The following is a 25456-nucleotide window of genomic DNA, read 5'->3' as shown; positions in this document are numbered from 1 at the left end:
CCCCCCCCCCTTCCAGCAGCGCCCAGCCCAGCCCGGCCCAGGCGGGCCCCGACGATGCCGGGGGCAGCGGAACGGCGGCGGCGGCGGCCCCAGTGACGGCCCCGCCATGTCGGTGCTGGTGGCGAGGAAGAAGAAGCAGAAGGTGGTGCGGAGATGGGAGAAGCTGCCCGGCAGGAACACCTTCTGCTGCGACGGCCGCATCATGATGGCCCGGCAGAAGGGCATCTTCTACCTGACGCTCTTCCTCATCCTCGGCACCTGCGCCCTCTTCTTCGCCTTCGAGTGAGTCCCCGCCGAGCTCCGGGGCGAGGCCGGGCCCTCACGGGGCTCCGTGCCCCCCCCGGGGAAGCCGGGCCGGTGGTCGCGGGGTGCTCTGGGGACCCGCAGGCTGAGCGCGGAGGCTGCTGGCCCGCCGCAGCCCCCTTTGCCGCTCGAGGCCGGGCGCCTGGGGGGGCTCTGCCTGCCCCTTTGGGTCAGATCTGGTCGCAGGTGGGCAATGTGGGGGGCTGCAGCCGAAAGCCCGGTACTCCCGAATGACCAGGAGCTGCCCCGTGACTCTCCCAGCTCCTTGAGTCGCTCGGAGAAGTGACCGACCCAAAAAAAGAAATTGAAAAAGCCCAAGGGTTTGGTTAATCGTGCTGGTGTTGCGGGGAGAGGGCCGGCCGGCCCCTCTTTGCCCGCTCTGGAGATGGGCCAGCCTGAACGACGACAGAACTTTCCTCCCTCGGTCTCCGTCAGCGTGTTTGTCTTGATCCTGGGGAGGCGAAGTCCTTGGCGGTGTTGGGTAACACAAAGGCTCTTTAAGCCGGGAAGGCAAGAGGAAGAACCTGCTGGCTGGCTGAGCCCTGCTTTTTCCTCCAGGTCTACAAAGCCCTCAGCACGTGCGCTGGCCTCCGAGGCACCTGCCCCGAACCAGGGAAGCTGTCTCTGCTTCCTCTGGTCCAGCATCGCCCTCCTTGCTAGCGGATACCGCTGGCGGCCTCGCAAAGGGCTTTCAGGAATGCCCCGCGGAGGCCTGCCACGTCCCGGCAGAAGCCATGGGGTGCAAGGCAGGTTCTTCCGCTTAGTCGTCGCGTAGCTTCGCAGACGGGCGTCACGCAACCGTAACGCGAGGTGGTGGGGTTCCCGAGCTCGCAGAGCCCAAATTATCCCTGACCCAGCCTGAATTCCCGGCTAAGACATGGCACTGCTGTTTGTGTGTTTGATTTCACATCCGAAAAATGGCACTCAGACTTCCTGCCTCGCGGGAACGAGTGCTGCCGCTCCACAAAACGCTCGGCGCGAGGGGTAATTGCTCTCGCTCCCTGCGGAGCCCGTCCTCGTGGGACGAGCCGAGCCGCGTCTCGCTCTGCCCTGTTCGCCCCGACCGCCGCGAGCCCCGCTGCGCTTTGAGGGGCAGCCTGAGCCAACCCTCGCTCCCAGCCCCGGCGGCGTGGTAGAGCTGCGCGTCGGGGAGCGGGGTCGCCTGTCATTTTGGGTCGTTTGCCGCTGAGCGGTTTTGGCTGGGGAGGTGAGGGAAAGGTTGGAGAAATCTAAAATGCTGACTTGGTGGTCTCAGAGCGCGGCGTCGTAATGCTTCCTGTCTGAGCCGAGAGGTAGCTTTGTTGTGAAATTGCTCGTGGGTTTTTCAATTTGGGCTGGGGATGAAACGCTGTCTTCCAACAAGGAACGCTCCGCAAGCCGTGCCGAGAAGACAGGCGGCTGGGCTGCTGGAGGCCTGGCTACCCTTTGTGCCTCCTGCCTGCATCAGGGCGCTTCTGCGTGAGGGTCTGGGCTTTCATCTTTTTGCTGGGCGTGTTCCCCGATCGTTTCAGCTCGCGGCCATTTCTTCGGTATTTACCCCCCAAATTCAGTTCTCCCCGGGGAAGTTTGTTCCGCGAAGGAACAATTTGGGGCGTCAGGATTTGGTTGTGGAGAGCAGCAGACGGGTGGGCGGAGGAGTCCTGCCAATCCCCGGACGCTGACTGCGGGGGTGCCTGTGTTTTCAGTGCCTGCTCCATTCAGCTGAATCACTTGCGCAGTCACACCTTGTCTAAGCGAGGCTGGGGGATGCCTGGAGCCAGCAAATCCCTCGCCGCGCGCGACGCGAGCCGGCGACGGTTCGCTCCTCGCCCTCCGGGCTGCGCCGGCTCGGCTCTGATTACAAACGCCCTCGCCGTAGAGCCGGCGGTGGCTGGCATCGCACGTCACGAGATGAGCCGACGGAGTCCTCCCGGCCGCCAAATGACAGCCGCTGCCGCTGGCGGCTCCGCTGCTGCCGGCTGATCTGCCGCATCTCTGGTGAAACGGCCCGCGGCCGGCTCGGCCCCGCGTGCGGGATCTTGGATGCTTCTCTTCTCTCCGCCTCGGAGCTGCGGTCTTGGAGTCGCATCCGTGCCCCGGGGAGCGGAGGAGGCCCCGAGGACGGGCCCAGCTGCTGGCGCCGTACCTGGAGGTCGGCTCCTCCCTCCCCGATAAAGCAGAGGCGCTGCGCTGGCTTCTCGGGAAGCGCCGGGCAGCCGCCGAGCGCTCTGCCCAAGGGCACCTCTCGCCACCGCCCCGGCAGCAAGCGGCTGCTTCAAGGCTGAGGCTGGTCCCCGAGGCCTGGGTTTAATTGGGTCTGCTCTCTGACGGGAACTGTGGCATGAGAAATCGTATTTAATAGCCCGTGAGCGCCGTTTTACACCTTTATTGGGTGCACAGGCTGCTGTGTGAGGGCGCTCAGCTGTCTCACCGTGCCCGTGGTGTCTGCACACGATGAGGAGCCCTGGTGAAGTCGCTGTGGGACGGAAGATGAGGGGATGGGCTATCCCCTCTCTGACTGCTGGGGGGTTCTCTTTCCAGTTTGCCAGCGCAGCTGTAGCGGCTCTCCTGAAGTGACAGGCACTCGCTTCTCCAAAGCGGCTGCAAGAGAACTCAATTTCTTTTGTCCTCAGCTTTTCAACACAAGCGAGACGTTTGTAAATGTTACAGGCAAGATAGTGCCTACAATGCCAGGCTCCTGGCTGCACGAGGGGCCGCTGTTTGCTTTTCCAATAACCGACCATGTGTATCTTTATTTCCTTTCTCTCTACATCCTTAGCTAGGCAGAGATTTCATTCTGTTTGTTTTCTGATAAATCGGAAAACCTGGGCTGACCCTTCGTGCGCCTTCACCTTCTGGTCAGTTTTCTTTCCCAAACCCCAAAGCTTCTGCGCTAATAGGGCCGTTTCAGACGTCGTCAAGAGCTGCGCAGCAGCTGATCGCTGCTGCTTCTTATTTCTTCTCTCGATAGAGTCGAGCTCGCTGGCACCCAGAGCTGTGCGGAGAGGCCGCCCCCGCGCTTTTGGGCTGCCAGGCGTGGTGAAGGTGAAGGGCCCCGAGCTTGCGGCACTGCAGCGCGGCCGCTGCTCAGGTTGTCAGGGGACGGGTTTCCACGCTGGCAGGCGGCGCCTCAGCTCCTGGAAGGCTTCTCGGGGCTGGGAGCCGCAGGTGACTCCGCTCGGGTGAGGGTTAGATGCTCGGTGATGATATTTCTTCGCTTTGACAGCGTTCGGGGTGAGCACGTGGTGTGGGCGTGCGTTGGTTCGTGGAAGTCAAGCGGGCGGTTTGCGAGCGGGGTTTCAATGAACTTCGCGCCAGAGCTTGTGCTGAGCCCTGGAGGGACCCAGAGGTGGGCTGCCCGGCCCGCAGGTCACGGCCCAATCCTGTGCTGCTCGGCGCCGGCACGGTCATTTTCCCCTTCCCCCGGACTTTGCTTAACGGGCTGGGTACAGCAGAGCTTCCAGCGGCCTCAGAAGCTCCGGCACAGCAGGCCGTGCTCCTTGCGCTCGCTGCACCTCCGTCTGTTGCCTCGCGCTGCTCCCCCCTTCCCGTTGTAATGATCTCTTTGTCTGAGCCTCCCCCCTCCCCCGTCGTGCATTGTAATGGTGCTGTTGTCTGATATTCGACGGCAAAAACGCTCAAGAGCACAGATATCGCCCTGGGAGGGGAGGAGGAGCAACATCCTTCCATCCCAACAGTGTGTCTCTGTTGGTGCTCAGCTTTCCCAAACAATGGATCTTTAAAATATCTGTTCCTCAGCAGTGTAAATGAATTACTGCGCGTAATCGCTCTGCACGCGAGGCATAGAACGAAGACTCCGCAGCGCTCCGGGTACCTGAAATCGCTTCTTTTTTCCTCCTGAGCCGGGGGCCTGGCCTGCCCCGTGCCTGTGCCGCGATGGAAGAGCCCGAGAGAGGCTGGAGAGTGCCGTTTCCCTTGCCACAGCGGAGAGGACAATTGTGTGCTCGTCTTCTGTCTCCTAAAAGTGCAGGCTTCTTCCCCTTCCCTTACCACGCCTCCTTACCGCGTAAAGCTTTGGGGTCTGCGCCTGGCAGAGCACGCCCGGAGCAGCTCACTTGCTTACAGGTAATAAATCTCTCAGCTGGTGCCACGCTGAAGAAACTTACGAAGGTTTCAGCGTGTATCTGAGGCTGGGAGCCCTGGCGTGGTTTCGGCTCAGCTTTAACGCAGCTCACGAATCCTTTTCCTAAGCCTGCAGCGTGTTCCCGGCGTTACAGCGCTTATAAAAGCCGGCATGTCAGCTGGACGAGGGTCAGGCTGCAGCCCTTGGAGGCAGACCGCGCGCGGCTTTTGCGGGAACAAACCATATTCCTTCCCAAAACGGGATCCAAGGTTGCTGTTTAATCGCTGACTGACCTGCAGCTCTCTAGCTAGACTTTGTCCTTACCGAGGGAAGGCAAAGTTATCTTAGGCTGCGGTAAGGCGGCAAGCCCGGCCCTCCGACTCTTCAGCCTGGCTTTGCGAAAGGAGGGAGCACTTTGCACGTGGACGGCTCCAAGGGTTGCGTCGTCCCGGGGAACTGCGGGGGTTCGTAGTGTCTAAAATGAACCACGTTTTGTTGCACTTGCGGTGACCATTGCTGAGAAGCACGGGGTGCGGTTAATCCTCGGAAGGCACTTTCTGTGGCACTGGAAGCTGCCCGTTGAGGGGACAGCCGGAGATTCCCACCGCTCCGGTCCGTGCCCCCTGGCTCTGGTGGTGGTGGCTTCTCCGACAAGGCTTTGGTTCCTCTCCTTTAGGTACGTCCTCGGCAGCTGCTGCCCTGGATGCCTTCTAGGCAAGATCCTTCTAGCTGGCTGGTTGCGTTTCTCACCTGTGACTCTGAGCAAGACAGGAGCTGGAAACAAAATGAAATGCTGGAACGTGTACCATGTTCTGGCCGGTTCAAACCATGGTTCTCTGGTCTTAGCTGCCTGTTGCTCCAGCGATGTTGCCCTGTGGTGGTGGGATCAGAGGGAAGCGTTGAGCAGCCTGTCTTCTGCGGGCGCCACGGGGCTCAGCAGAGTCTGCGCTCCGATGTCTTGCCGGGATTTTAGACCTTGCTGGGGTCTGATTCGCTGCCTCCTGGCGTTTCCCTACAGGTGTCGGTACCTGGCAGTCCAGCTCTCCCCAGCCATCCCCGTGTTTGCAGCAGTTCTCTTCCTGTTTGCCATGGCCACGCTCCTGCGGACGAGCTTCAGTGACCCCGGGGTGATCCCGAGAGCCCTGCCCGATGAGGCGGCCTTCATTGAGATGGAGATTGGTGAGTGCTGCAGCTGGTGGCTGGAAAAGCCTTGGTGGGTTTGGTATAGCCTAGGTTCTCTGCAGAGCCTTTTTGTCCCTGTTGTCGGGCACGACCTCCAAAAGTGGGAATGGCCTCAAACTGAGCATCTTACCTCAGAATTAAGGGTTAACCTGCTGGCTAATTCTGCTTGGCCGAGTCTCAGCTGGTACAAGACCCAGCAGGCTCTGATGCTCCTGGTAGAAAAAGCGAGGAGGAGAGCTGTCGCTCTTGTCCTGTTGTGTCGTAGCAGCAGGCCTGATCTCTGCTTGGTTCCCCCCCTCAGAGGCCACCAACGGGACCGTGCCGCAGGGTCAGCGCCCGCCCCCGCGGATTAAGAACTTCCAGATCAACAACCAGATAGTAAAGCTGAAGTATTGCTACACATGTAAGATCTTCCGTCCGCCCCGTGCCTCTCACTGCAGCATCTGTGACAACTGTGTGGGTGAGTAGAAAAGGGCTGGGGCTGTTCCTGCAGCTGGGTGCTAGGTGAGAGCCTTTGGAGGAGAGCAAGTGAAGAGCTGCTCCGGGTCTCGCTCCGTATCCTGCCTCGTACTGCGCATGCTTCCAGCAGCGATGGAGGAAGTCCAGAATGGTGTTTTCTGAACAGATGGGGACGGCCTGCCTCATCTTAAGCCCAAGGAGCTTGAGATTTGCTCAGAACCTGAAGCCAGATGGTTCGTCTTTGCCAGCATCTCTTTGGCAATAGCTGGTCTAACACAAGTCTAAATTATCCGTGTAAATGCAGAGTCCGCTCCTGAGTTTCACCGAACTGCTGGCCTTGCTGGGCCAGAGGATCCCAGCGGAGAGCTGCAGCTTCTGTGAAAGCAGCTCCTTGCACCGTCTTGGAGGCTGTTACACTGAGTGCCCTTTTTTGTCCAGCCCTCCCTTCCCTCCCCCCCACCATAGCAGCTCTTTTGGCCCTTGTACGTGCCATAATTAGCTCATATTCAGCATCCTTTCTTGAGGAAGAAATCCCATTCTTCTGGATCGCTCTCCTCCAGTACAGGTTCCCAGCCCTTTGAGCAGTCTCTTGAACCTTCTTCCGATGATCCCGATAGGACTAAAGCAGCATGCAGGTTAGATGAGAACTGCTCAGCTCCCTGACCTTCAGCCGACCTGTGTGCTGCTTTAATAAAAGCTATTATACCTCAGGTCTGTGGGAGAGAAGACACGCGTGGGGTGAAGCTCTTACACTCTACCTTAGTGCGCCGACTGACTCGACGAGTTTTGCGCTCTCTTACCTTCCACCGCCCCTTCCGATGCAGGGACCCGAGTTAGCGGAGGGGCAGACTCAATAGCCCACGGGGTCCTTGTCAGCCTTGCACGTTCCTGAGTTCAGGGCCCTGGAATAAGCACCTAGAAGCAGGCAGGACTGTGCCAGAGCAGTGCTGATCTCCATCTTCACTTCCACAGAGCGCTTCGACCATCACTGTCCCTGGGTGGGCAACTGCGTGGGGAAGAGGAACTACCGCTATTTCTACCTCTTCATCCTCTCGCTCTCACTCCTCACCATCTACATATTCACCTTCAACATAGTCTACGTAGCACTAAGTGAGTCTGGCTGCGGGGAGGTGGGTGGCTGGGCTGGCCGAGGGTGAGGGAGAACGCGGATGGTGTTCCCGACCCAGAACTGATGGAATGGGAAAGGGAAACGAACTTGGTGCAACCTGGCAGAGACCAAATGCCTCTTTCTTTGTGTTGCCAGAATCTCTGAAGATTGGGTTCCTGAACACGTTGAAGGAAACCCCAGGGACATATCCTTCCCCAGTGCCAGAAGGGTTGGCTTCTAAGTTGGTGGGGGAGTGCAAGCGGCGTTATGGGGGGTTGAAATCTTGATACTTAGGCTCTGCTGAATTTTTCAGGGCATCACCCCCCTGCCTCCTTGATTACAAGGCAAAGAGCGATTTCTGTGATTTTTGGGTGGGGGGTGAAACAGAAAACTGTGAAGGTGAAGAAGAAGCAGGGCTAACGCAGCTGAATGTCGTGACTCAGCTCGGGTGTGACTGTTTGCCTGGTCCCCAGTCCTTAACTGCTCTCACTGTACTGGAGGTGCTCATCTGTTTCTTCACCCTGTGGTCGGTGGTGGGGTTAACTGGGTTCCACACCTTCCTGGTGGCACTGAATCAGACAACCAACGAAGACGTAAGTACGGTCTCTTTGTTCCCCTGAGCCACCCTTGTTCCTCTGTGCTTCCTCTGCGACAAACAGAGCCGGTTGTCACAGCTGCATCCACCTTGCTGACGTGACCTGAGGCCGGGGTCAGATGCTGGTGGAGCAGACCTGAGCTTGTGCCCTGTCCGTTGCAGATCAAGGGTTCCTGGACTGGGAAAAACCGCGTGCAGAATCCCTACAGCCATGGCAACATAGTGAAGAACTGCTGCGAGGTGCTCTGTGGACCTCTGCCCCCCAGGTACGCTCTTGAGGAGCAGCCCTGCCGTTCTTGCCCTCTCCCCCCAAAGCCTGGGATCCCGTGGAGCTTTCCCTGCTTGGGTGCAAGACCTGGCTGCCTTTCTGCCAGCGCTCTGTGTGTGGAGGGCTTCTGGGGGGTCTCCTGGGACAGAGCCAGGTCCTCAGGGGAGGAAGGTCTTTTGTTGCCTTCCTTGCCTATTTCCAGTGATTCACGCATGTGATGAGGTCCCTAACGCTGTGTGGGAAGCAGTGGAGGAGTGACTTCCCTTCCCTGGGACAGGGCATGTAGAGGAAGCTCAGTGCGCTGGTTTGGGTGGGCTCCCACCCTCTGAACTGCGCTGCTCTCTGAGGGGCTTGGTTTTCCCAGGAGGAATGTAGGCACTCCTAAGATTAATTAGGAGTTAACTAGGACTGGGCAGAGCACAGCCTGTGTTTAGAGGGGGGAACGCCTTCCCTTGACTTCTGTCTTCCACCAGCATTTTTCCTGCGAGAAAGGAGCTGGTGCAGAAGAGGTGCGGGTCTCTGACAGCGGGACTTTGTTCTTTCAGCGTCTTGGACAGACGGGGCATCTTGCAGCAGGAGGAGAGCACAGCTCAGGAGGAGACATCCACACGGGGGTCCAGCGCTCAAGAGCCCACTGCTGCTCAGGGCCCCGGTGGGCAGGAGGAGGAGAGCAGCGCTCAGCAGAAGGACGGCAGCCTTCCTCACCCGAGTGCCGTGAGTGATCCCCTCTGGATGGGGTGCAGGCGGGCTGCCGCTTTGTCTCTGAAACTAGCTCCGCTTCGAGGGCAGGGTTGAACAGGAGACCCTTTGGTGGTCCTTTCCTTCCGAAACTGTCCCGAGAACAAGGTGCGAAGGGGCTGGGCCCGCTCCTGCTGGACTGCGAGCTGCCTGTTTCCTTAGCACGATCAGACCAGAGTACTGCTGGAGCAGTCCAGTGCTCCAGATTTTCACGAAGCTGATGCACTGCCTGCTTGGTGAGGCCCTTGCAGGCCTTGTTTCCCATTTTCCCAAGCACAGCTGAGAGCTCTGCTCCTGAGGCTGGAGGCAGGGGCTGCAGGGTAGCTGGGCCACGTCTCTGTGCACAAACAGATACTCTGTGTGTTCGTGCCAAGTCATTGCTGTCTTCTCTTCTCCAGGTCCCTGTGCCGTCCCTGAGCAACGCTGAGATGCCAGAGGAAAAGCAGCAAACGACTGGGGAGCTCCCGGTCGCATCCCAGGACGCTGGGCAAGCAGAGCACTAGCCTCTGCTTGAAAGGGAGAACTTTCTTGTTTTGTCTAATCAAAGCTGGAAGTGATTGAGGAGAGGAGGAGATGGGCTGGATGGCAGGCAAATGATTCCTCATGGCCGTTTTGCTTTAGTCGTTATTCATCTCAATGCGCAGGTGGTGTGGGCTGGCGCTGGCCATGCATGGTGGCAAAGGATAACGAGCACGAGCAGCCCACCGTGATCACTGAGGGACGCTCACCACCACCGGGGCTGGTCTCCCTGCAGGCCGAGGCAGGACCTCTTGCTCTGCAGGTTGTCCTCAACGCTAAATACTGGCTTGGTGGCCTGAGCTGTCCCTCCGCCTGGCCCTGACTGACCTGATGACTTGTGGTCAAGCAGCTCGGAAGCGATGTTAGGGTCGGCCTGCTCCCTGCTGCTGAGGAATCCTGATGGGAAGGAGAAAGTGATTAATGGCAGTAACGTCCTCTCTCCCCTCCTCCCTCCTTCCTCTAATCTGTGGCATTGTTTTATTGGTTAACGTGGCAGGGGTTGTCAGGAGACATTTTGGTGCCAAAAGGGCCGAAAAAACTGGGAAGGTATTCTGCTGGCAGTGTTTCTTAAAGTAGCTTCCTTCCCTTGCTCCCTCTTCTCACGCGACTCGGCAGGTGTCAGAGCAGTCGTGGCGGGGGCCCTCCCTCGTGTCCTTCCCTGCAGCTCACCCGTACGGGGCTGGGGGAAGGAGCGGGGCAGCCAGCCCCGTCCTCCTGCGTCCTCCTGCTCGGCTCTGCCCCGTGCCTGCCGCAGCGTGGCAGGGTGTGCCGAGCTGCAGGGGAGGACCTGCCTGCCTTGCTGCCTCCCAGGCTTGTGCCAGGGCTTGGACGTGCTCCTGGGTGCCTGCGCCGAGCACGGGCTCTCTCCCGCCCTTCCCCGCTGGGCTGTGGCACGCCGCTCTGCGCAACCTCGGCCCCGATTCTGTGTCGTGTTGTCGTGTCCCGTGCCCCCTCCCCGCCCCTTGCCCTGCATTTCTCAGCCGTCCTTGGCTGGCTTTCAGAGCCTTGAAGCTCCCCCGGGCTTTGCCGGCCGGCTTGGCTGCGTGGTGGCCCCCCCAGCAGAGGATGGAGGAGAGGCCGAGCGGTGGTGGCAACCCCGGTGCTGCGGGCTCCTCTTCCACTGCAGCGCTCCCTCCCCGGGGGCTGCTGATGGCCGCTGCCGGCCCCTGCGGAGGCTGGAGACGGAGGGAAGGCCGCGATGTGCCCTGGCAGCTCTCCATCCCCTGCCGGGTGTGCTCGGTGCTGCTGCCTCCCGTGGACATGCAGCAAATGGACGGTGGGTGGAGATGTCGCAGGAGGGCCCTGCAGGGGCGGCCCAGCTTGCTTCTCCGCCTGGCAGCGCCTTCCTCCTTCCGTGCCCTCCCGCTTCGTGCTGCTTTCAGTACCGTGGCGTGGAACAGAGCCGGGGGAGCCTGGTCCCTGCAGCTGCTCGAGCTGCTCCTTGCCAGCGCCCGAACGAGCTCTGGGTCCCACCACGCGGGGCTGGAGCCGCTGACACCCTACGGCCAGCCCGGCTCTGGTGCCCTCGCTGGTCCTGTGCACAGCCAGAGCTGCCGCTCCTCTCCCGCCTGCCCCAACGCGCTACTGACCAAATCTCAAACTCGTTGCGAAAAAAGTGTATTTTTTTGGTTTTACTAATCTATTTTCTAATGCGGTGTGTCGAGTGCTGCCTGCTGGGGCCGTCACGGATGCTGCCTGCACCTGTGGTTCCTGTCTGCTCTGTTCAGGTTCTTGTGAAGGAAGTGGGGGTAGGGTGAGGGTTGGTTTTTCTTTTTTTTCTTTTTTTTTTTCTTTCTTTTTTTTTTTTTTTCTTTCTTTCTTTTTTTTTTTTTTGAAACAATGAAGGAAACTTAATTGGTTTGGAAAATGGCTGAGCTGTAGCCTCTGCCTGTCTCTGTCTGTGCCTCCCAAAGCGGGCTGCCTCCTTCTCCGTCCCCTGGGGCTTTCCAGCCTCTGCGTCTCCCCCATCCACGGTGTCCCCCCCCCTTGCCTTATCTGTGTCCTGCTGTCCCCGACAATGGGGGCCGTGGGCTGCAGCAGGAGGCTGCCCTGGGAAGCTGAACTACCTGCAGCTTCACTGAAAGGACGCCGCTCTCTTCCCCAAGCCTTTGGGGCAGGTAGGAAGCAGGCTGAAGGCCAGAGCACGCTTTTATTGAGACCAAGCACAAAGGAACAAAACTCGGGGCCCTGGCGCTGCGCGGGAGCTGGAGCTGGATGAGTGCAGCCGTGAGAGCTGGGGCCGGATGAGCGCTGCGGTGCCTTCGAGCCCAGGGCGTTGTTACCCGTGGGCTCCTCTACTGGTGCCTTCCCCGACCGGCTCCTGGCCCCGGCAGTGCTGCAGCTCCCCTGCCTAAGGGGCAGCCGGTGCTGGGAGGGGGGCACCTGCCTGTCTGCAAGGGGCCGTCCTGCGGGGCCCTGGGGACAGCCTCGTCCACCTCTGGGCAGCGCGGCGCTCGGCCCCGCTCCTCCAACATCCCCTCCGGAGCAGGCTGCTGAGTGTCAGTTCTCACCCCAGCCTTCCTCCTGAGGCTGGGCTGCTCTCAGGGCTTGGCTGAAGTTCTCCCAACAGCCTGCAAGGAAGTCGACAGGGGAAGGCGGCACCCTCCCTGCTGCTGGCGACGTTTCCTCAGTGCCTCTGCTTGCTTGCACCCATCCGCTCAGCAGTGGGTGTGCTCTGTCCGTGCCATCCCTGTCCTTGCAGGCTCCCCTGCGCTCACGTTTGCTCAGCCCAGCCAACGAGGGCTCCTGGAGGAGCTCCTGAAGCTGTGGACAAAATGGGGCGAGCCCAGGAGGGGCAGCCCAGCCCCGGCTTGCAGACCTGTGGCATCACCTGGGCTCGCCCACGGTGTCCGGAGCACCCACTGCATGGCACGGTGAGCGTGGGGCCGTGGTGTGAGGCAGCACAGAACATCCCGGGGCAGCAAACCTCGGGGGCTGAGCCCGCCTGCAGAGCAGCTCCTGCCATGGGGTCCCATCCCTGGGGCTTGCCCGCACCCCGGCAAGCTTCCCCTCCTGTCCACTGCTGGGCCAGAGCCGGCAAAGCGCTTTGGGGGATCAGGAGGACTCCGCTGGGGACAAAGCCCCCAGCTGCCCCTCAGGGCCTGCCAGCTCGGCCTCCTCCCGGCTGCCGTCCAGGGTCTCGGATCCTTCGAAGCAACCCGAGTCCCGCGGGATGTCCCCCTTGGGCTCCGAGGGCGAAGGCTGGGCTTCAGAGCTGTCACCTTCCTCCGACTCGCTCGCTGCTGGGGGCGAGAGGACAAAGCATCAGCGGGTGCCCGGGCTGCTGCCCCCCGGCCAGCGTTGGGGCCGGCGTGGGACGTCCCCTGCCACCTGCCCAGCCCTTACTGTCATAATCCAGGAGGAGCTCGGCGGCCGTGAGCAGCTTGACGCGGTGCTGGGGGTCCGTGATGTTCAGCTCGTTGAGGTGGGTCTCCCGCAGCTCCTTGAAGTCCTCCAGGGTCTGGTAGCCGTTCAGTAGCAGGGTGGAGGTGTGCTCCTGCAGCAGGGGGGGGGATGAGACATCCTCATACATCCTGCATTGCTCTGCTCCTCCTCACATCCCCTCCCCGCCTCTCCTGGGCTGCCCGGGTGCCCCGTGGGTCCCCGTCGCTCACCTGCAGGTTGATGCGCTCCAGCAGCTCGTGGAGCGTCTTGGGCTTGGGCCGCTTGCTCTTGCCCTGGCCCCGGCTCTTGCGGGCAGGGGCCATCTCCTCGGGGATGATGTCCACGTAGATGAACTTGAAGGAGCCCACCTTGTTGTTGAGCAGCCCCGTCCAGGTGCCCACGGGCGGCTTCTCGATGATGCCGATGATGTCCCCTTTCTGGGCCAAAGGAGACGGGGGCGTGAAGGCAGGAGCGGGGACGGAGGAGCCACCACCACACCCCGCTCCCTCAGGGCCATCCCCGGCCGTCCCCAGCCCAGGCTCACCCGCAGCTTCAGCGAGTCCTTGTCGTAGGGGCTCGGCGTGAAGTCCGTGTGGACGCGGGCCCTGCCGCAGAAGGGGCCTGTGTAGGCCGGGCCGCTGTCCTCCAGCCGCAGGCTGTCCCGGTTGTTGGGGCTGGGGCTGGACGCCTCGCTGCCTGCGGAGGGGACGGGGACCGGGGGGTCAGGACGGGGTCCTGGGTGAGGGGCTGGGGGCCGGCTGGGGGCCGTGCTCACCGCTGGACAGCTGCCGGCTGACGGCCGGGTGCGCGTCTTCCTCCATCTCCAGGTAGGACAGGGGCACCTTCTCGTGGCTCGGCTCCTCCGTGCTGCTGGCTGGGGACAGTGGGGACGGGGACCCCTCCTCCTCCGCCTCTGCCTGCCGGGGGGAGCGGGCTTGGTGCCAGGGAGCAAGGGCCGTGGCCCTGCACCCCCGGGTACCCTGCTCACCTTCCCCTCGGCCAGCGCCTTCACCGCCATCCTGCCCATCTTGCGGTTCATGGTGCGGGAGATGACGGCCCGCCACTTCTTGCCCAGCTTCATCCCGCTGCTCCGCGCCGCCTCCTCGGGGGCAGCGCTGCTGGGCTCATCCTCGGGGATCTGGCGGGGGGGGAAGGAGAGGGCGTGGGGCTGCAGGGCTCCCCGGGGAGCAGCACCCCAAAGCCAGGTACTGGGGCTGCCCCACAGCACCTGGGCTCGGGGAAGGGGGCTGAGGAAGGGGCTGTGGGTGAGGACGGGCACTCACATTCTCATCCAGATTGAACTCCTTCTCGCTCGCCACAGGGGAGCTGACTTTGGCCTTGGCAAAGTCCTTGAAGCTGCTGGAGCGCTGGAGGGAGAGCTGGGGGCAGATGGAGAGGGGTGAGGGCTCCTGGCGCCTCCTGCATGAGGTTCTCCCCCCTTGTTCCCCAAGATCCTGCATGCATCAGAGGTTCCTGAAGCCCTTGCCAGCCCTTGGCCACAGACCTGCTCCTTCCTCGCCTAGTTCTCCTTTTCGTCAGCAAAACCCAGCGTCATTTACTCTTTATTTTTGCTCTGCTCCCGGGATCAGTGCCGCTCAGCCCGCCAGACCCAGGCAGTTCGAACCCTCTGCGTCTCCTCCGCATCTCCTCGAGCTGAAACCTCCTCGCGCTGCGGTTGCCACCCCGGCCTCCTCGCTGCGTGGCCGCCCGCCTGGGAGCGTGTTGCGAGATCGGCCCGCGGCGGGGAGGAGCCGGTGTTGCAAGAGCAGCCGGCGCTAGCGCAGCGCCGAGCAAACCGCGAGCTCTGGGGGGGCACCGGCTGCCCCGCGGGGGCCGTGCCCCTGGCAGCTCTGCAAAAATGGAGCGAGAGGGAAGTGAGAGCAGCGGGTGCGGCCGGGCCGGGCAGGGGATGCCCAGCGGGGGCCTGCCGGGCTCTCTGGGACGTCCCTGCTCCAGGGGGATGCTTCACCCAGATTTTCCCCGGCAGCTGGGAGCTTCCCGGAGCGGGGCCTTCCCCCTCCTGGGCACACGGCGGCTGGCAAGGACCGTCTGCCCCCGCTGCAGGCCTGGAGGTGCCGTGCCGGTGCCGTGCTGGTGCAGGACTGCTGGAGGAAGCAGCCGACACACGTGACGGGGCTGCAGCCTTGCACTGCCTCGACCGCAGACACCTTGCTGGGAGCTGCGAGCCCGGCAGCCCGCGCGGCACCTCCGTCATCCTCTGCCCGGGCAGGAAATGGCAGCGGTCGCCCACAGCGCGGGGAGCAGCGGGGAGGGGGAGCCTCTGCCCCCAGGCACAGCCCTGCCGGTCCCCTTGGTCCCCCTGCCTGCATCCACACAAGCGTGGGGGTCTGAGCATCCCCAGCCCACTGCTGCGGCCGTTTCTGCCTCCTGCAGCACCCCGGGGATGTGGTGCTGCCCGCCTGCTGCTGCTTGTGAGCTGGGAGCAGATGGGGGCACTGGGTTGCAGCCGTGTGTCCCAGGGCCAGAGCAGGGCGTGGGCGAGGGCAGCCGCAAGCAAGGACCATGCAAGCAAGGCGACAGTGGCTTTGGTGGCAGGGCCTGGCTGCTGGCAGCGCCATCCCCGGGCCCCAAGGGGCTCTGCCCCACGGCCACCCCAGATGCTCACATCTCCCCATCCGCCCTGCCCCAGGTCCCGCAGGTGGAGGGTGGGCATCCCGGGCTGTGCGGGGACCCCCAGGGCAGCCTGGTCCCGCGGGCTCTCACCTTCCTGTGGCACGGCTCCTTGTCACTGGCGTTGGAGGGCTTGCGGCGCAGCATGGTGCTGGGGCCCCGGGGCAGAGCGCAGCGCTGGAGCAGCGCCTGGCAGGGCACGTACCGAGGCGCCGGCACCGAGGCCGGGAAGCGCACAGGAAGCCAGCGGTCACATGAGAGGTGCTTGCAGCGGCGCAGCTCGGGGCTCGCTAGCTGGGCCAGGAGGAAGGAAGACCTCCTCGAAGCGGCCGCCCTGCCCGGGGCCCCTGAGAGGGGTGCCAGCCTCGCGCCCCGGTGCCCACCGGCAGTGCCGTGGATGGGCTCGGTGTTCCCCCCGGGTAGAAGAGGAGGGTCCCCTGCCTGTCTGCTGTGCCCCCTCCTCGTGGCCCTTCGTGCTCCTTGGCCAACCCCTTCATGGGACGCTGGGGCTGGGATGTCCCCTGCACCCGCAGGTCAGCCCCGCGCTGCAGAGGGGCGGCTGGCCCCAGGTGGGACGGGCACACCGGCACCTTGCCCTGGCACACCAGCACCTCACGCCCCCGTCGGTGTTGACACTGTTTAATTGCAAGGATGAAAATAATAATTATAAAAAAAAAAAAAAAGGCAAAACAAGGAAGTGAGCGGTGGTGAGAAGAAGCTGCCTCAGCAGGGGAGGAGTCAGGGTCAGGCCTGCAGCTCAGCGAGGAGCACGGAGATGAGCGAGCTGATGGCCAGCGTGCCCAGCGTGGCGGCGGCGGCGGTGCTGGTGCTGGCCAGCGGGAAGGGCTCGGTGTTCCTCTGCAGCCAGCGGTACTCCTCCTCCAGCTGCTGCCGCTGCAGCTCCGGCCCCACGCGTGCCCGGATGGTCTCGTAGTAGGCGTTCAGGTACTTTATCTGCAGCCGGGTGTCATAGGCAGCTGCAGAGGACCGTCCTGGTGGTCCCAGCCCATTCACCTGCCCCAGCCCCTCTGCACCTCTCTGTCCATGTTGCCATCCCTGCCTCAGCCCCGTTTGCCCACCGTGGCTCCCTGGTTTCCCGTTCACCCGCTCCCAGCGCCCCGTACCTGCTCCTGCGACAGGAGGCTGATGTCGATGAGGTTGCGGTCATAGGGCACCAGCGACACCACCTCGAAGGTCAGGAAGGGCTCCTCCCCGGTCGGGTGCTGCTGGGGGGAGGCTGTGAGGTGGGTGCCCCCCCACTCTTTGCCTGGCACAACTCCCCGGGCACTGCCCGTCTAGTGACGGGAGCAGGGGAGGGCCCGAGCCACCTCTTCCCCTGCCACCCCTCACCATGCCCAAGTCCCCCCTGCCCTGGGAACGAAGGTTGGTGTGGGGAGAGGAGGCAGCTCCAGGCTCCCCGGGCAGCTGGGTGAGCAGGGACAGCGTTACCTTGGTCTGCGCCTCCACCACGAGGGCGATGTCCTCGATGCGGATGCCGAACTCTCCATCCCGGTAGTAGCCGGGCTCTGGGGACAGGAACAGTGCCCAGCAAGTCCCAAGCCCCAGCAACCCCCCCCCCAGCCCATCCCCGCCCGTGGAGAGCCCCGGGGTTGGCTCCCCAGCAGGGCAGAAAGTTGGGGACCTGCTTCCTTGGCACAGCCCTGCTACGCCGGGGCCATGCCCTAGAGCCCGAGGTGGCACGGCCGGCAGGACCCGCGCCGGGGGCACCTACCTATGGAGGTGAACATGCCCGCAGCCAGCGGCACGTTGTTGGACTGGAAACCCACGGGCCCTGTGGGGGACACCGGGCGGGTTACGGGAAGGGGGAGAAATACTCAGGGGGTGCCTGCCCGCAGCGAGCGGCGGGGCTGGGCTGGGACAAGCCCCCTGTGCGCCCTGTCCCTGCTCCCTGCCGCTCGTCCTGTGCCCCGGAGCCGGCCCCCAGCACCTACACTCATGGACCGAGAGGAAGTTGCCGATGCCGTGGCCGGTCCCGTGGCCGTAGTTGAGCCCCACGTCCCAGAGCGCCCGGCGGGCGAAGGACTCCACGTTTCTCCCTGGAGGATGAGGACGTGGGATGGGGCTGGAGAGCGGTGAGGGCACCCCCTGCCCTGCTCCCCCCGTGCCAGAAGTGGCACCCACCGGCCGTGTTGGGGGGGGAAGACGAGGCGGGAGAGGTCGATGTTGCCCATCAGCACGCGGGTGTAGGCTTCCTAAGAGCGGCACGGGGGGCGGGGGGGGACTGAGCATGGTGCCGCGGGGATGTCCCCGTCCCCCCCCGTGCTGGGGGTCCAGCCTCAGCCTCCGGCAACAGCCCCAGCTCCATGGCTGGGATGGCCCCATGGTGCCAGCACCTTCTGGAGCGGGGTCGGCGTGCCCCAGTGCACGGTCCTCGTGATGTCTGTGGTGCCATCCCTGAAAATGGGGACATGAGCGGGGGCCCCGACTCCTGCAGCCACGATAGGGGCACGGAGGGACGGGGAGACAGGGTGGGATACGCACAGGTACTGCCCGCCGGTGTCCGACAGGTACATCTCATCCACCGACAGCTTCCTTGTGCTGGTGTTGGATGGGCTGGGGAGGAAAGGAGGGTGACAGCCCCCGCCACGGTACCCGGGATGCCCTGCCAGCTCCGCATCCCCGGTCCCCGACCCCAAACCTGTAGTGGGCGAGCGCCGCGTTGAGCCCGCTGGCCGAGATGGACTCGAAGCTGGGCCCGCGGCTGTGCTGCTGGGCCCTGGAAGGCAATGTGGGGGGGGGAGAGAGATGCCGGGGGGGGTCCCTGGCACCCTGTGCTGGCACCCCCCGGGTGTGGTGGTGGGTGGTCGGCACTGACCGTCGGAGGGCATCGATGTGGCGGGCACCCAAAAACTCGTCCACCTGCCCCTGCGGCACTGTCTTCTCCAACCACAGCAGGTACTGGATGACAGCCACCGCGTCCCGAACCTGGGCACAGCCCATTGGCGTCGGGCGGGAGTGTGTGTGTGTGGGGGGGGGACAGCACCCAAAGGAGCCCCCCCCGTCCCCCTTCTGCTGCTGGGTGAGGAGGTGGGGACAGCCCTTACGTGAACGGCTCGCAGCAGCTCCTGCTCCTTGCCGTTCTTCACAGCCTTGGCCAGCATCACCGGGGAGTAGCTGTCCTCCAGCAGCTTCTCCTGCGGAGGAGACGGCGGCGGGGCATGGCCACCCAGCCCCAGCTCCGGGCAGGCCGCGGGCACGTGCGGCGCAGCCTCACCTGGGGAATGACGCCGTAGAGGCCGTAGGTGGTGTACTCGGTGCCCAGCCACACCGTGACGTTGCCCTGGGCGTAGCGCTGGAGGTGGGTGCGTGCCTGGCTGTAGTTCCGCAGCTCCACGCAGAGCCGCCCGGGGCAGTCGGCCCGCAGGGATTGCCGTGCCTCTGCCGTCAGGCGCGCCTCGTCCACGAACAGGCTGGGGGCAGGACCTGGGCTGGCTCCCGGGGTCTGTTCCCCCCCCTCTCAAGGCCCGGCCATGGGGGAACAGCAGTGGAGGGGAAGGGGCTGGGAGGAGGGCGGCTGGACCCCGGGGTTTTATCGGGAGGGATGAGGCTGGAGCCGAGGCGGTGCGGGGAGGGATGGGGCCAGGGACAGCGTGAGGCTTGGAGAGGGGGTGCAATGGGGCACAGGGGGATGTGGCAGGTCTGGGGGAAGGGTTGGCAGGGGGCTTCATGGGAGAAGGGAAGAGGGTCGGGGCAGGACCCATCCCCGCAGGTAGGGGCTGCCCACCTGATGTCGGTGCTGGTCAGGAGGGTGTAGGAGTAGAAGACAGGGTTGTAGGGGATGTCATCTCCACGGAGGTTGAAGAGCCCTGCCGGGGGAGGGAGGACATCAGAACCCGCGTCCACCAGTGGCCCTGGGCTGCTGCCCCAGGTCTCGGCAGTGCCGCGGCCCCGGCACCGACGGCAGCCCTGCCGTGGCTACTCACAGGCGGTCTCCTCCAGCCCCGAGAGCAGCACAGCCGTGGGGCTCCGTGTGTGCGCCTCCATCTGCTGCCGGATCCCGGCCACCTTCTCCTGCCAGCTGCTCCCTGGGAGGGGGGTGAGCCAGCGGCTCAGCTTGCGCCCACCCCAGCGAGGCCAGGGGGGTTTGGGTGGGGGCAGGCGCACCCGTGAACTCCGCCGGGAGGCTGTAGATCTCGCCGGAGGCCGGAGGGGGTCTCTGGTCGCCCCACACTTGGTCCACGAGGTTGGTCTCCATGGGCAGCAAGGTCCTGCCGGAGCCCTGTAGAGCCTGGCTGTAGCTGTTCCAGGTGTCTGAAGGGGAAAAGCAGCCCATGGAGGGGGGGGGGGACATGCAGCAAAGACCTCCCACTCCACAGCCAGGGGCCACTCGTGCACCCCATCAAGCAGGGTGCCCCCCCCGTGCCGACCAACCTTACCGATGGAGAAGAGGAAGGGGTCCAGGCTGACATTCCCCCCCGCAGGAACCGACTCCAGGATCCACTGCCCGATGGACTTGATCCATGCTGCAAGAGAGAGGCAGGTGGTGGGGCGCCCAGGCGTGCGGACCCCCCCTGAGCCCCCCCCATCCTGCCCTCACTGACTTGTCCTCTGCAGCTCCCAGTTGCAGTCCAGCTGCCGCTCCGCCTGCGTCCAGTAGCGGCTGTCGGTCCACAGGGCCGCCCTGTCCTGTGTCACCACCACGGTGCCTGGGGTGGCAGCGGGGACTCAGGCATCTCCTCTCCCCCTGCCAGGCTCCCCCAGGTCCTGCGGGGACCCCCCCCAGGGTGGGGAGCCCAGCGGCCGAGGGCAGGTCCCCGCAGTGGCGAGGATGCTCTCACCCGCAGAGCCGGTGAAGCCGGTGAGCCAGCCCAGACGGGAGTCCCGCTCGGCGATGTACTCACTCTGGAGATGAGGATGGAGCCGTGAGAAGTGGCTGGGGGTGCTGTCCCCCACCCTGGGGCACCGGGGGGGGGGCTGTCCCCTTACCATGTGGGCGTCCGTGGAGGGCACGATGTAGGCGTGGATGCTGCGGGCGCGCATGGCATCCCGCAGAGCGGCGAGCCGCGCCGTGGTGTTGGTGGCCGTGGGGGGCAGGTACTGGGGGCACAAGGGGGCACACAGGGGTTTGGGGGGGGGGGGGGGAGCCCTGCGTGGGGGTTCCCCGGGGGGGGGCGGGCCCTGTGCACAGCAGGGGGGACTCACCGGTGGGTCCACAGAGCAGTCCCGAATGTCAGTCCTGGGGGAGGCGGCCTGCTGCGTGCGTCCTGGGGTGCAGGCTGGGGTGCAGGGGGAGGCCAGAGCCTCAGCAGGAGCTCCAGCTCCTGGTCAGCCCCAGGCAGAGGCACGTGCCCCTGGCACGCCTTGGGGAACGGACCCCCTGGGCACAGCGGGATGGCCACCATGGGCAAGGTGGGATGGCCACGATGGGCACGGCGGGATGGTCACAAGGCACAGCTGAGGCACTGGGGAGCAGGCAGGAGCCAGCCCCGTGCTGAGCATCCCTGGGGCTGGGACCTGTCTGGGAGCTGGGGCTGTGCCCCGGGGGCTGGAGCAGCAGAACAGCCCCCCCCAGGGGGAAACCCACCCATGTTTCACCCCCACCAGGCAAGCAAAACACTGAGGCGCACCGTGCTGGGGCTGGATGGGGGTCCCTGGATGTGGTCCCCGTCCCCACCCAGCCCTGCCACGGGGACGTCCCCCACATACCCTGGAGAAGGAGCAGCCAGGCTGCGATCCACCGGGAGGGCTGCATGGCTGCTCGGCCGTCCCCGAGCTGCTGGCAGAGGAAGAGACGTTTCGGCAGTGCCGGGGGTGACAGGTCCCTCCTCCTGCGCCTTTGCCCCAGGGGCGGAGGGATACTTGGATGACAGAGCCAAGGCCCCCGAGCAAATACTGGGGGGGGGTCGTTGCCCTATTCACTGAGTGCTTCTCCCTTCCAGATAACCAGATAACAGTAAACAGCCAAATCCGCACAAAGTCCAAAGATCCTCCTGGAAGCAGAGGTGGAGCTGTGCCAGCTCAGCCTGGCACGTCCCAGCTGCCCGGGCTGCTAACGAAGAGCTCCGTGGGGTGCTGAGCCCCCGAGCCCCCGGGGACCCCCCCTTCTCCAGAAATACCCCCCCCGGGGGAGAGGCTGTCCCGTGGAGCTGGGTTGCGGGCACGGCACCGTCCTCACCCGGCTGTGCCCTTCGTCCCCCTGAGCCGGTGTGCTCGGGCCCGCCGTGGTCTCCACCTTGCAAAAAGAGCTGATGCGAGGCGTAACGAGCCTCGAGCCCGGGCCCTGCCTCGTTTATGGCGCACGTGTTTCCTCCCCCTGGTTTAACGACCGCTCTGCCGCTGCTGCCGAAGGGAAAGCCCGGCTGCAGCGGTGGGAAGGTGGTGGGCACCTTCCGGGGGGGAGATGTGCAGTGCCAGCCCCCCTCCACCGCCGTGGCAGCAGGACCTCGTGCAGGCTAGCTGGCGGGATACAAGCTGCTGGCCGTGCGGTAGGTCCTACAGTAAACAAGCGGATGCTTTACAAGCAAACCTCCCCGAGAAGACACCAGCTGGGCAGCGGGCTCGGCGTCCCTGCGGGCCCCGTGCGGTGGGCAGGGAGGGGGCTCTGCCGGCTGGCCCCCGTCCCGGGGCATCTCCCACGCGAGTTTTTGCCCCCCCCCCCCCGCCGCGCCACCCCCCGCAGCAGGCAGGGATGCTGAGCCCTCGACCGTGTCGCTGGGGTGCTGCCGGCCACGAGGTGGCACCACGACCCCGCCGCGGGCAGTCCCCTGTCCCCTGTCCCCTGTCCCCTGTCCCCTGTCTCCTGCCCCAGCCCCTGCGGAGCCCGAGGGGAGCGGGGGGGGGGGGTGGGTTGCAGCAGCAGGAGCCGGGGGCATCGCCCCCCGTGTCTGCAGCCACGCTTGAGACCGGACGCGGTCATGTCACGGGTGGGCCGGGGTCACCTCCCCGGGTCCCCCGTTTGGGTTCTCCCCGGGTTGGGGCGGCGGACGGGACACGTGGGGGGGATCCGTGCCCCGGCAGCTCCGAGCAGGGGCAGGACAGGGCCGGGTGGGGGAAGCTGCCTGCGATTGTCACGGACACGAAAAGTTTCAGGAGGCTGCATCACGCAGGTTGTCACGGCGACCATCAGGCAGCGCTTTGCTTCCGTCCTGGCAATTAGCAAAGCACGTTAATCAGCGAATCACAGAATCACCCAGGTTGGGAGACACCCCCGAGATCACCCCGGCCCTAACGCTACCAAATCCTCCGCTAAACCACGTCGCCAAGCTCTACATCTGCCGCGCATCCTCTCCCAGCTCCGGCCGCCCCCCGGGGACCCCCCCAAGGCAAGGAGCTCGCCGGGGGCCGCCGCGAGCCAGGCAGCGTCAACCGGACGAGGCTCATCCAGCGCCGCGCGTCCGGTGGGGCCCGTCCCTCCCGCGGGAGGTTTCCTCGAAGACGGGGCCGGAGGAAGGCTTGGGGGAGACATCCTCCCTTTGTGGGCTATTGTTAGCCTTCCGCCACCTGCGGGGCCGCGGCGTGACTCAGGCCGGGGTGATGCGCCCGAGCAAACAGGACGCGCACGGGGCGGGAGGGAGCCCGCTGCGGCCCCGGGAATGCGGAAGCGAGGGTGTGAGGATCCAGAGAAAATTCCCCCCGCACCCCCCCCGTGATGGAGAAGCTGGGAGCCCCTGCCTGATGGACACGAGAGGGGGGACACAGCGGTCACCACCTGCCTGCGTGGGTGTCTCGGCTTCCACCGTGTGGGTACCTGCAGGAGCTGTCGCATCATGGCTGTGGGGACCCCCCCGTGGGGCGTGGAGCTGTCACTTCCCTTTGTCCATCTGCGGATCCCCGCGCGTGTCCCGGCTGTGCCTCAGTCGGTACCGCCTTGGTGACCTTACGGAGGCAGTTTTGGGGTGCCTTGTGGGTGTCTTGCGCCTCTGCTGCCCTGGTCTGCACGGAAGAGTTGAGGTCGGAGGGGACCTCTCTAGGTCACCGAGCCCCCTGCTCAGGCAGGGACACCCAGAGCAGGTGGCCCAGGACCACTTCCCACCTGCTTTTAAATCTTGCCCAGGAGGGAGGCCCCGTAGCCTCTCTGGTCACCCTCAGAGTAAAACGGGGTTCCTGAAGGTCAGACACGCCATGTTTTGCTTTGTGCCTATTGCCTCTTGTCCTGTTGTCATCGTTATCATCTTCAGAAGAGCCTGTCTCTGTCCCCTTCGCACTCTCAGGTCTTTATAGGCTTTGGTAAGATTTCCACGTGTTCCGCACTCCGCACATGCAACCCCTGGTCCCGCCTGAGCCTTCTCTTCTCTGTGCGGAAGGATCCCAGCTCGTTCAGCCTTTTGCCACGGGAGAGATACTCCAGTCACCTCCCTGGCCCTTCGTCAGACCCTGTCCCGTGTGTGTGTCTGTGTTGCCCTTGCACTGAGGAGCCCCGAACTGGGCATGGTGCTTCAGTCACGGCTTCGCCTGCGCTGAGTGGAGGGGAAGGATCAACCTTCCTCCACCTGCTGCATGTCTGCTGCAGCCCAGGGCGCTCCTGGTCTTTGCGGCAAGGGCACGGTCGTGGAACGATAGAATCAGGCTCACAGAACGGTTCGGGTTGGCAGGGACCTCGAAGCCCACCCGGTTCCAACCCCCTGCCGTGGGCAGGGACCTCCCCCACCAGCCCAGGATGCCCAAAGCCCCGACCAAGTTGAACATCTGCAGGGATGGGGCACCCACAGCTCCTCTGGGCAGCCTGTTCAGTGCCTCACCGCCCTCACAGTGAAGAATTTCTTCCTTGTATCCAGTCTAAACCTACCCTCTTTTCGTTTAAAGCCATTACCCTTGTTCTATCACTACAGTCCCTCACAAGGAGTCCCTCCCCGGCCTTCTTTGGGCTGGGGGCCCAGAGCTGAGCGCAGGGCTCCAGGTGGGGGCTCAAGAGGGCAGAGCAGAGGGGGACAATCCCCTCCCTCACCCTGCTGGCCACGCTGCTGGTGGTGCAGCCCAGGGTAGGGCTGGCTTTCTGGGCTGCAAGCACACATTGCCGGCTCCTGTCAAGCTTCTCATCCGCCAACACCCCCTGGTCCTTCTCCTCAGGGCTTCTCTCAATCCATTCTCTGCCCAGCCTGTGTCTGTGCTTGGCATTGCCCTGGCCCAGCTGCAGGACCTTGTGCTTGGTCCCATGAGGTTCGCCCAGTCCCACCTCTCAGGCCTGCCCAGGTCCCTCTGCATGGCATCCCTTCCCTCCTGCGTGCTGACTGCGTGCTGAGCTTGGTGTCAGTGGCAACTTGATCCCACTCTGTGCCACCGACAAAGGTGTTCAACAGTGCTGGCCCCAGCACTGCCCCCCGAGGAACACCGCTTGTCACTGATCTCCACCTGCCCACGGAGCCGCTGACCACGGCTCTTGGAGTGCGCCTGTCCAGCCAATGCCTCACCCACCGAGTGGCCCATCCATCACCCCCACGTCCCTCCAATTTAGAGGCAAGGATCCCGTGGGGGACGGCATCGAGTGCTTTTCACAAGTCCAGGCAGATGATGGCAGTTGTTCCTCCCCTATCCACCAGTGCTGTAACCCCACTGTAGAAGGCCACCAGATTTGTCAGGCACGATCTGCCCTTAGTGAAGCTCTGTTCGCTCCTCCTTATTTTCCATGGGCCTCGGCAGAGTTTCCAGGAGGATCTGCTCCATGATCTTGCTGGGCACAGAGGTGAGACCCACTGGCCTGTGGTTCCCCAGGTCTTCCCTTTTTCCCTTCTTAAAAGCGGGGCTGATGTTTCCCCTCTTCCAGTCTGAGGGAACTTCACCGGACTTCTCAGATACGACGGAGAGAGGCTTGGCAGCTACACCCACCAGCTCCCTCGGGACCCGCGGACGCATCCCATCGGCTCCCCCGGCCTTGTGCACGCTCAGCCCGGTGCCCCCGGCCCGGCCCCAGCCGGGTGCCCGGCGCGTTCCGGTGGGTACCGGGGCTGTGCATCACCGGGAGGGCCGGGGCCAGGACGGCACCCGGGGGGTTGCCCAGAGCCGGGTGGAGGAGGGGGGGTCCGGAGCAGGCTGGGACGGACCGCGGGGGGGTCCCGGGGGGGCTCGGCTGCTGCGGGCGGGGGGGGCGGAGCGGGGCGGGCGACGGAGCCCCCCCGGTGCCGGCGGCCACATGACCGGGCGGGCGTGCGGCGGGGCCGGGCCGGGCTCTCGCCGCCTACAAATGCGGCGATCCCGGAGCGGGGCCGCCACCGCCGCCGCCGCCGCCGCCTCCGCCGCTTCCCCCCCCGC

At 64.3% G+C, this 25456-nt stretch overlaps 3 protein-coding genes across 5 annotated transcripts; 1 reads left to right on the top strand and 2 right to left on the bottom strand.

Moving 5' to 3' along the window:
* The first annotated feature begins 21 nt into the window (after positions 1 to 21).
* LOC118157259 (palmitoyltransferase ZDHHC9-like) lies at positions 22 to 9795 on the top strand. Its single transcript, XM_035311520.1, has 9 exons — positions 22 to 282; positions 5385 to 5545; positions 5850 to 6008; positions 6980 to 7117; positions 7272 to 7320; positions 7606 to 7708; positions 7873 to 7976; positions 8524 to 8692; positions 9115 to 9795. Exons 1-9 carry the CDS (start codon positions 107 to 109, stop codon positions 9217 to 9219), a joined length of 1164 nt encoding a protein of 387 aa, XP_035167411.1. The 5' UTR covers positions 22 to 106; the 3' UTR covers positions 9220 to 9795.
* A 2323-nt stretch (positions 9796 to 12118) lies between these two features.
* Positions 12119 to 15796, bottom strand: LOC118157260 (SAM and SH3 domain-containing protein 3-like). Of its 3 annotated transcripts, none has more exons than XM_035311521.1 (8): positions 15344 to 15796; positions 13903 to 13998; positions 13608 to 13757; positions 13395 to 13539; positions 13164 to 13315; positions 12850 to 13056; positions 12581 to 12731; positions 12119 to 12477 (listed from the first exon to the last, which is right to left on the bottom strand). In XM_035311521.1, exons 1-8 carry the CDS (start codon positions 15395 to 15397, stop codon positions 12290 to 12292), a joined length of 1143 nt encoding a protein of 380 aa, XP_035167412.1. In that variant the 5' UTR covers positions 15398 to 15796; the 3' UTR covers positions 12119 to 12289. The 3 variants fall into 3 exon arrangements, with proteins under 3 accessions (XP_035167412.1, XP_035167415.1, XP_035167413.1); XM_035311524.1 differs by having other exon boundaries at positions 12119 to 12474; XM_035311522.1 differs by having other exon boundaries at positions 13395 to 13536.
* Positions 15797 to 15873: 77 nt separating this feature from the next.
* LOC118157258 (xaa-Pro aminopeptidase 2-like) lies at positions 15874 to 21219 on the bottom strand (the record flags this gene model as incomplete). Its single annotated transcript, XM_035311519.1, is given in 22 exon segments — positions 15874 to 16204; positions 16375 to 16473; positions 16700 to 16776; positions 16983 to 17042; positions 17203 to 17303; positions 17393 to 17463; positions 17605 to 17665; positions 17753 to 17824; positions 17910 to 17987; positions 18087 to 18196; positions 18316 to 18405; positions 18486 to 18681; positions 18996 to 19077; positions 19195 to 19296; positions 19376 to 19522; positions 19648 to 19734; positions 19813 to 19917; positions 20050 to 20113; positions 20198 to 20308; positions 20414 to 20487; positions 20918 to 20972; positions 20975 to 21219. Coding segments are annotated over 22 exon segments (2297 nt in total), but the record flags the coding sequence as incomplete, so codon positions are not given.
* Between the last annotated feature and the right edge of the window lie 4237 nt (positions 21220 to 25456).

Source organism: Oxyura jamaicensis (assembly GCF_011077185.1).
Source record: "Oxyura jamaicensis isolate SHBP4307 breed ruddy duck chromosome 4 unlocalized genomic scaffold, BPBGC_Ojam_1.0 oxy4_random_OJ106463, whole genome shotgun sequence".
NCBI lineage: Eukaryota > Metazoa > Chordata > Aves > Anseriformes > Anatidae > Oxyura > Oxyura jamaicensis.
This window is presented reverse-complemented; position numbering and strand designations above follow the sequence as displayed.